The sequence below is a fragment of the Centrocercus urophasianus genome, unplaced genomic scaffold, assembly GCF_019232065.1.
Source record: "Centrocercus urophasianus isolate 14NV4802_14NV808 unplaced genomic scaffold, USGS_Curo_1.0 seq_14, whole genome shotgun sequence".
Taxonomy (NCBI): Eukaryota; Metazoa; Chordata; class Aves; order Galliformes; family Phasianidae; genus Centrocercus; species Centrocercus urophasianus.
In genome coordinates this window covers 19,436,849-19,446,395 of record NW_024884586.1, presented here as the reverse complement: position 1 = coordinate 19,446,395, position 9,547 = coordinate 19,436,849, and the positions used below count along the sequence as shown (strand labels likewise).

The 9,547-nt window shown below is 51.5% G+C and overlaps 2 protein-coding genes across 8 annotated transcripts in view; one reads left to right on the top strand and one right to left on the bottom strand.

Moving 5' to 3' along the window:
• Positions 1-150, bottom strand: part of NUMB (NUMB endocytic adaptor protein) — a 93,828-nt gene extending 93,678 nt beyond the window's left edge. For all 7 annotated transcript variants that reach the window (XM_042813522.1, XM_042813533.1, XM_042813530.1 and 4 more), the window contains exon 1: positions 90-150. The gene's annotated coding sequence lies outside the window, so the exon portion shown is untranslated. The remainder of the gene's footprint in view (positions 1-89) is intronic.
• Positions 151-6,804: 6,654 nt separating this feature from the next.
• RIOX1 (ribosomal oxygenase 1) lies at positions 6,805-8,667 on the top strand. Its single transcript, XM_042814295.1, has one exon. It carries the CDS (start codon positions 6,805-6,807, stop codon positions 8,623-8,625), a length of 1,821 nt encoding a protein of 606 aa, XP_042670229.1. The 3' UTR covers positions 8,626-8,667.
• The last annotated feature ends 880 nt before the right edge of the window (positions 8,668-9,547 follow it).

Genomic DNA, 9,547 nt, shown 5'->3' with positions numbered 1-9,547 from the left:
CGCCCCGTGCCCGCGATCCCCCCCGCGGCCCCTCGCCCGCCGCGGCTCCGGTCCGGCCTTACCCCGCCCCGCGGCCCAGAGGCGCTCACCTGCCGGCCGCAGCCACCTCCCTCCGGCGCCTCCTCGGCCGCCCGTCGCCACTGAGCGGCGCCGCCGCTCCCCCCTCCCCACGGCGGCTCCCGTCCCCGCCGCCCGCCACGCCCATCCCAGCCGCCCATTGGCCGCCCTTCCCGTCGCTCTGCCCTGGGATGGCCGCGCGCCGCTTCCCGTCAAAGCTCCGGCCCCGCCCCTCTCCGCCCACGGGCCCCCGAGTGTTTTATTCACTCAGGGGCTTTGGCGCCCCCACTCTATTCTGCCGTTCCCGATTGGGTGAGGCGGTGAGAGGGAGAGCCGCGATAGGCTGCCGGAGGTGCCAGCTACGGCTGAGGGCCCGCCTCCGCGCTCGGCGTTAGGCCGCGCTGGGGCTGAGGGCAGCTGGGGGTACGTGGGGGTCGAGCGGGCGTCGTCCGGGCTGTGGCGGGGGCTTCGCTGCAGCGGCCCGGGCGCAAATCTGCCCCCTGCCCCCGAGCCCAGGCCTGAAGACCCTCAGGGCAGTGCGGCCGCCCCACAAGCGCGGCCCTGCCTTGCACAGAACGGCTCTCGGGTTTCGCTGTGCCGTCGGCTTCCTTCCCTCCCTACAAAAGCAGTCACCCCTGCGGGCAGATGTCAGCTGCGGCAGCCGTGCGGAGGGGGGCCAAGGAGCGTCGTGTTGCCAGAAGCATCCCTCGCTATCGCTGTCCTGGCTTTTCCGCAGGTCGGGTGCCTTCCCCGTGTGAGGGCTGTAAAAGGCCCACGCAGGGGGAGCCCTGGGCTGGCGGCAGCATGGCGGAGGCAGCTGGTGGGGCCGAGTGGAAGAGCAGTGCTGCCGCGGGGCCCGGTGCCACCCCAGGTTACCCCTCGGTTACCCAGTCAGCCGCCCCTAAGAACCACTTCCTTCCACACTGGCCACGATAAAATGCACTGTTTTCTCCACAGATGTCTTCCATCAGCTGGAGTCTGGGTTACAGGGAAAATGTGAGCGGTCCACTCTTAAGGCCCAAAACGTTGTCCCCCGGCCTCCCTCCCCAGTGCAAAAAAGCACAGGCATGCCACTGCTTTCAAAGCAGGGAGGCTGTGCCACGCATGGCAGACACCCCAAGGCTGACAGCTCTTACCCGGCCAGGCTGAAGCACTTTACCTGGGCTGACTGTTCCCAGCCCCTGCCTCCTCTCACCGGGCATTCGAATGGCTACTTGATTCAAAATGCAAGCTGAAATAGGTCCTGCAGCATTCAGCTGGAAAATAAATAAGCAAATAAATAAATAAATAAACCAACAAACACAACACCTCGGGAAATTGAAATGCAAAGATTATCTAAGGTTTCTCTGGATCATTATCTCGTTATCTCCACTATCTCCTCCCTGCATGCACCAGTACCCCATGCTCCTCTTTGTTCCTGAATCAAGCGAAGAAAGAGCGACAAAGAACATGGGCTATAATGTGATCTGGCACACACCGGAACAGAACATAAGGGAACTGGAATCAGTGCTCATTTCAAAACACGGTGTGCAAAAATCATTTACGTTGGAGGTGCTGGGACAGAAGCAGGAGGATGACCCAAACTCAGTTTCAGACTGATGCTCTGTCCCCTCAAGTCACCATGTTTGAGAATTAAACTAAGAAATATTCTTACATCTCACACCACTCTGCTCAGAATGCAAAACCAAAGCAAATAGCTGCTCTCCTTCTCACAGCTGCCTCTGATATTTTCAGAGCACTGCTCTCAGACAGCAGCACAATGCAGCGACGTTTCAGCCAGTGTCCCAAAATGGCTAGGCAGACATTTCTACCAGCCCGAAGATCCTGTGTAGTTACAAAACTTGGAATCATTTCTGACCTGGCATAGCCTTTAATATGTTGCATTCCCCATGACTTTGGTTTAATTCTTCATAATATTCATTACCTCTGGGCCTGTGACAATGTTTTTGATAAAGCATGGTACATTACACTTCAATTTCTAAGCAGTTTCTAAGCATCTTTGTATTATAAAGACACTCTGCTCTTAAATGAGAATGATCTGAGGACAGGTAAAGAAAAGGATAGGACATCCTATTGTAACTAAAGTTCCTGTATGTGCTTCAGCTAGATGTAGCTTTCACAAATACTTATTAGAGATTTAATTTGATTTGTTGCTATACTACTTGTCTGCTCAGCTATTTGTATTTCCCCAGCTCCCCATATAGTCATCGGTGACTAAAGGGAAAGGGATTGTTTTGGCGGGAAAGGAAAGGAAGATGACCCTAGAGGTCACCTTAACAGAACCAGCTGAGCATCCAACACAGCAAAAGGCACAATTGCTACACTGACCTGTGGGTCTCTCTCTGTACAGTCAGTCTTCATGCACAGAGCTGCGATGAAAATTAGTTCTCCAAGGTCTTATATTGGAAGCAGGGCTTCAGGGTGCTTTAGTTTTTTTTAGTAACAAAGAAATGGAAGAGACATGATAGCACATCAAAGATATCCAGCCCTACTGCTTCTTTCCCACCTTTTAAGAGAAGAGCATTCTGTGGAGCTGGCTGTGTATGTTGTGCCCACGAGCTCCTGATAGCGGTACCATTTTAGACAAGATCCTTTCTGGTCTCACTGGGACAGCAGGATAGTTTGCTATCCCCTAAGGAGCTGAGAGTATATTACACACACGCTCATAATAATACAAATTCCATGTCCTCAGCGCGGATACCCAGAGGCTTAACATCATCCCTTCCTATTGGCTACCTAAAACAATGTTGGCGATTAAATCTCCCTTCTCTAATCGCACTGTAATACTACCCCTTCTAGGAACAAGCCATACCAGTATAAATACTACAACATAAGCATTTTTATGTTGCTATAACTGCACTCACCCCAGAGGAATTCCACCTTTTTGACATCAGAGGTAAAATGTGAGAGTTTTTTTTGTGTGACTGAGCACTGAAAATGTTCAAAACTATTTCAAAAAGGGTGCCTCCAGTAGCAATACAAATCTACTATGGGAAGTAAAAACCAAAGTGTTACACGCAGGCTTTCTCCTCTTGTTCAGTGAGCAGACCTGAACAATATGGTTGCTAAACCAAAACATCCTGTTTGTATGGACATTGCCATCTTGGTGGTACTGCGTCAGAGATGAGGGAGTGACTTCAGAATGCCTCAGAAAAAAATCAGTACAGCTTTTTTTTTGCCCACTTACCATGAAAGATGAGATGAAGATTTTTGCATGATTTCTGAGAATGAGAAATGTACCAGAGAACCAACTGCTGAATGGCACTACTATACATCAGAACTGCTACATGTTCCTTTTGAAACAGTGGGCATATATACTGGTAATGTAAAACGCTTTGCAGTTATCATAATAAGGCAAGGATCTGAATAGTAAGAATTCTTTATATTCTTTCTTCCACAGAGAAGCCTCACCCAAACAGCTTGCCAAGAGCCAGCTCTGTACAGTGCAAAGCATATTCTCTACCACCAGACACACGACGCATGCAGAACAGTCTGACTATCCCTTTTATCTCAATCATCTGTGTGTGAGTAATCTTACAGGGCAAATACTTCATTCAGATTCTCTTTGCTTCCATTTTATGACATGGATTTTCATGGCCGTTTACTTTTCTCCTCCTGCTGAAAAGCGAGAAGATTGGAGTCTCAGAGTCTGCAGCTTTGTGTTTAGTCACTGCCCACGGAGTCACTGCAGATGGTATCTGCTCAGCGCTACCACATGCTGGATGACATATATTAAGAGCACAAAAAACCCTCATGAAAATGCTTTCAAAATGCTTACAAAGTAAGCCCTGTGATCCCAGTAGGAATGAGGTGACAGCTCAGTAGAAGGTCCTACTCAAATATTTTATGTAATTTCAGCTTCAAGTTACAAAGAGTGTATTTTAGTGTCACGTAGGATGAGAGGATATATCTGTGCTTCCAGTTCCCTCCAAAAAGATAATTTCATAGGGCAGCCTGGATCTTGTAAGTATTATTTTTATAAACTTGTTTTAATTGGACTACTGCATGGCAGGGAAGGCTTATTTTCTCAGTGGGGCTCTGTGTGCCAGAGAACCAGGATTAAAGACCGCAACCAGTCACCAAATAAGAAAATCACTGAGAAAAGAGAAACAGCTGGAGATAGGCCAAAATCTCTGCCAAGAGATGCTTCAGTGAGTGAATGCATTCACTCTGATGAGCGGCCCAGAGGATAGCTCTTGAGAAACAGTTCCTGAATTAGCTTTTAGTCTTGTTATCTGGCAGTGAACTTTATAGCTTTCACAAAGAGGAGCAGGCTTCACAATCCTGCCCAGTGTCCTTCCAGTGATGACATACTGGATGTCATTGGGCTGTATGAGAAAGACTGTCAGGGCTCTAGTTGAGGAAACCTGTTAGTGAAGGCTTGAAATGTTCTTTTTCCTTACTGGGTATTGCTTTTGGCACAAGAACAAAACCGACAGTGCAAGAGGAAGGCTGCCAGCAAAATGATCATGAGAAAAAGGATTAAAACCTAGTTTAACTTTCTAAAAGTGACCGATTTACATTAGCAGTTTGCCAGGGACAAAGTGAATGTGCCGGGCAGTGTGCATTGTGGTGAACAGAGAAGGGAAAATTGTGGATTACCCTCATTGTGCAAAGAATTTTACCTTTTCCACTTATCAGCAAAGATGGATCGTAGCTCTGCAGGATCAGGCCTCATATGATCTGCTCTTCAAATTTAAGATTTCAGTTCTTTGAATCATAAGTGGTAAAAGGGTAATACATCAAATAAGCCCTGCATCTCTTTGAGGTGACATTTCCTTACTTCTTCTGAATTCATTTGTGACTCTTTAATGAGTTGTATTGCACACATTTTTTATGTCCTCTTAAATAAAATGTGTGTGGCTCTTGGCAATGCAGTCTATATACTGGTAACATCTCAGTGACTTTGTGCTAAATTCTAATTAAGACACTTAATTGAGCCTCCAGTTGCTACTATGTCTATATGAGCAGCAGCTGGGGACCACCTAATCATGCAAAGATCTGTGCTACTTTCCCTATGTTTATTTAAAGAGCTTTACGTGACACACTACTTTCTTTATGACAAATTCCCTTGAAATACTGGACAATGAATGGAAACAGCATGGAGACCTTTTGGCTATTCCTAGACAACCATCTGAGTATTCTTTAAGCGATATTAAAGCTCCCTCTTTGTACCTTAGGTCAAAATCCTTTCTTATGTGGCACAGAAAAAATAGCAACACGCTTCTTTCTTGAAAGCCTCTACTATTAGAAAGGCTCAACTGTCAGGAGAAATGTGTTACACAGATCTCACTACCCTTATTTGCTACCACATCCTTCACTTTGGGACTTCGTTACACATCAAGAACTCCAATGGCAGTCATCTATCTGTCAGCATCAGAAGGAGACATCCGTGCCAAGATCTGAGCCCAGGGGTGAGACTTTGAACCCAGCGGGCTGATAAACACCCAGGACAGCACTGCTGGACTCAGCGCCACTGCTCAGAGCAGCTCAGGTCAGGCTCCGCACAAGCACTCAGCTTCTGAGAAACGTTTACACTTGAGTAAATTAAACAGTAACACAAACAACACCTCACAAGCCCGGAGCTTTCAAAGGTCTTTTTGCCCCCAAAGCCTACTTAGCCATGCTTACATACAATTTAAGCATACAATAGCCAAACTTCTACTGTATTTCAAAGCTGCTGCATCTTGGTTTTGTGCAGGGCCCAGCTCCGCCGATACGGTTTCAGCTGATAAGATTATTCTGGTAAGCGGGGCTTAACCTTGGAAAACAAAGAGCGGCTTGAAACGCAGCGCTCACCCCTCCCTTCCCTCACAGCACACGGACGCGCAGCCCGCTTTCCCTTCCCTCCCATTTGGAACCCCACCCGCGGCAGTAACCCCGCCGAGGGCATTCCCCACGCAGCGGCGGGCGGAGCGGCATTGCGGAGCGCCGAGCTGTCCTGCCACCTGCCGGCACGGCACGGCATGGAGCCCCGGGAACCGCCGCGCAGCTCCAACAGAGCTCCGTGAGCCCAGGGCGCTGCAGGCTGCCGGCGGAGACCCTGGCGATGCCGAAGGGAGGTCAGGAGTGTCGGGTCCGAATTCTCCTTCCAGCCCAGGCCTGTTATTTACGCTGCGTGGCGCACGCAAGCGACCTGCACGTGCCCCGGGAGCATTAGCTGCTTATTTACGTTCAGCAGACGCCGATATTCAGGTCTACGTGAAGGTAACGCCACCTCTATGAACCAGCAGCACCCGTGGGTAATTGCTCCTTAAACACCCGAGGCTAACGGAGTCACCGGAGATACATCTCCCACGCAAAATCCACTGCCACAATTCTGAGTCCGCCAGAGATTCCTCTCACGGAAGCACCGTACGGCGAGTCTCTGCTCCTGAAGTCTGCTCGTGATCAGAAACGCACCCACGTATAAACGCGGCGCCATTTTCCACGCGCTCCCGAGCAGCGCCCGGCGGGCACGGCGCCTCTCCTTTCCCGCTTCGGCAGCACTGAGAGCAGAGGGCCGGCACCGCCATTCTGTTCCGAGCTCCGAGCACAGCAGAGGAACGGAGAGAGCGCTGACTGACAAACGTGCCGGTTATGCGGGGAGCGAACGTGGCAAAAGGGTACACGGCGTGACAGGGCAGCCCTTTGTTCGGGGGAACCGAGGCCAACCTGCGCTGCCCGCGCTCCCGCGAGGCCCACCACTTATTCCCCAACCTCCGCCGGAAGCAGCCGCGCCGGGAGGGGCGGGGCTGCGTGGCGGCCATGGCGGCGTGCGGCGCGGAAGAGCGGCAGCGGGTGGGACGGCTCTCGGCGCTTTCGGTGTACCGCCGGGCGGCGGGGCCCGGGCGACTGGAGCGGCGCCTCCGCGGGACGCCGCTGCCTGCGGGCGGTAAGCGGAATAAAGCGCGGCTGAGGCGTGGCGCGGCGGGAGGAGGCGGCCCGGAGCGGGCTGCGCTGCCGCAGAGCGCCGCCCCCCCCCCCAACCGCGTGGAGCGGGCTGGGAGCCCCGAAGCCAAGCAGGGAGACCTTAAGACTAAACCGAGCGGCTCTCCGGCCAAAGCTGCGACCAACGCTCCGGCCGGAAACCTCGAAACCAAGTCGCTCGGAGGCCCTTTGACAATCTTGGGCGGTTCGCGGGCCAAGACTCCGGTCGGGAACCCCGAAGCAAAGCCGCCCGGAGACCCCGCAAAGAGCCCGGGCGGCGGAGGCGTGTTGGGGCTGCTGCGGCGGCTGGGGCGGCTGGAGGACAGCCGGCGGAGGGCGGCAGAGCTGTTCCGGTGGCTGGTGGCACCAGTGGCACCGGAGGAGTTCGCGAGGCGGCACTGGGAGCAGGCGCCGCTGCTCGTGCAGCGGGGTGACCCCGGCTACTACGCGGGGCTGTTCTCCACGGCTGACTTCGACGCCATTCTGCGCAGCGGTGATGTGCGCTTCGGGACCCACCTGGACGTGACCAGCTATGCTGAGGGGGTGCGGGAGACGCACAACCCCGTGGGCCGGGCGCTGCCTGCCGTCGTCTGGGACTTTTACCAGAACGGGTGCTCTCTGCGGCTCCTCAGCCCCCAGGCTTTCTCCACCACTGTCTGGCACTTCCTCTCTGTCCTGCAGGAGCACTTTGGGAGCATGGCTGGGGCCAACACCTACCTCACGCCACCAGGCACACAGGGCTTCGCCCCTCACTACGACGACATTGAGGCCTTCGTTCTGCAGCTGGAGGGCAAGAAGCACTGGCGCATTTACGGCCCCCGGACGAGCTCAGAGGCACTGCCCCAGTTCTCCAGTGCAAACCTCACGCAGGCGGAGCTCGGTGAGCCCCTGCTGGAAGTGGTTCTGGAGGCTGGAGACCTCCTATACTTTCCCCGGGGCTTTATCCACCAGGCTGACTGTCTGCCAGATGCGCACTCGCTCCACATTACAGTGTCCTCCTATCAGAGGAACTCCTGGGGAGACTTCTTGGAGAAGCTTCTTCCTGCTGCCCTGCAGATGGCCCTGGAGGAGGACCTTGAGTACCGGCAAGGGCTTCCCATGGACTGCCTGGGGTACATGGGGGTTGCCAACTCAGATGCCATCGATGCTCGCCGAACAGCGTTTGTGGAGAAGGTGCAGCACCTGATAAAGAAACTTGTTGACTATGCACCCATTGACGCTGCCATGGATCAGAGGGCTAAGTCGTTTCTTCACGACTGTCTCCCACCAGTGCTTACACAAAGTGAGAAACAGCTGAGCGTGTATGGCTTTCCAGCTCGGTGGCATGATGGAAGGCCCCGCAATGTTGATATACTAATAACAAAAGACACAGAAGTACGTCTTCTCCATCATGGCATTGTTAGATTGTGCAATGAAGAAGCAGGCGTGATGCTATATTACACAACAGAAAACTCAAGAGTGTATCATAAGGAAGACCCCAAGTACCTTGAGATAGATCCTGAGTACACAGACAGTATTGAATTTCTCCTGTCCTCCTATCCAAACCACGTCAGCGTGGATACCCTCCCATGTGATGCCTTGGAGGACAAGATTTCTCTAGCTACGCTCCTGTTTGAGAAGGGCATTCTGACTACTAAGAAGCCACTGGTGCAAGTGTAACTCTTATTTTTTAACAAAATAAAAATGCGTTTGTTTAGAAAATACTGTCTCTTGTTTTCACAGTACAGCTGCTGGGTGTTAATGCACAGTCTGATCTCAGCATCTGACCTGGGAGCAGAAGGGCTTTGACCTGAGTAGAGAAACGATGTGTTCTGATTAAAATAAGCATCTGCTTTAAGAGCAGATCTGTGCATTGCTTTGCCAGCCATATTACTACACATTAAGTAACTTCAGAAAGCAATGAACTTTTTTTACAGTCTGTAAACTGTTAGTGTTTTTCAAGTATTGTAAAGCAGCCTGTGTGACAGTGGGAAGTACTCTTACTGCTTACATTCATGTCTAGTGATGGTCACTGTATTTGCAGGGAGGTGCAGTTTGGTTGTGATCCCAGTAAGAAAGACTAAGACTTGGAGAGGCAACAATTCAAAAATGCTATTTGAGCTAACGTTAAGAGCACTGATAGTCTCAGGTCCATTTAGATACTGAGCATCAGACAGGACTCTGACCCATGTACACAATGCTATGCAAATAGCACGTAGCAGAAATCCTTCTCTGTTGGTCACTGAACTTATTACTGGATTTTCTTAAGGGAAACAGCTCATGTTTATAATCAGGGAGAAATGATGTGTGCAAGAAAACTTGCTGCACTGTTAATATCTAACAAGTTATTTGCTGTTGATAATAAACTGGGAGGAGCTGTTGACTCTCCTAAGGGTGGAGTGGCCTTGCAAAGGGATCTTGACAAATTAGAGGGCTGGGCAGTCACCAGGCACATTAAATTTAATGAGCGAGTGCTGAATTCTGCACCTCAGATGGGGCAACCCTGGCTGTACACACAGACTAGGGAGCAAGAAGCTGGAGAACAACCATGTGGAAAGGGATCTAGGTGTTCTGGCTGATGGCAAGTTAAACATGAGTCAGC

What these genes read in the sequence shown, in the direction of transcription:
- RIOX1 (XM_042814295.1), top strand. Translation starts at nt 6,805, where the DNA reads ATGGCGGCGTGCGGCGCGGAAGAGCGGCAGCGGGTGGGACGGCTCTCG.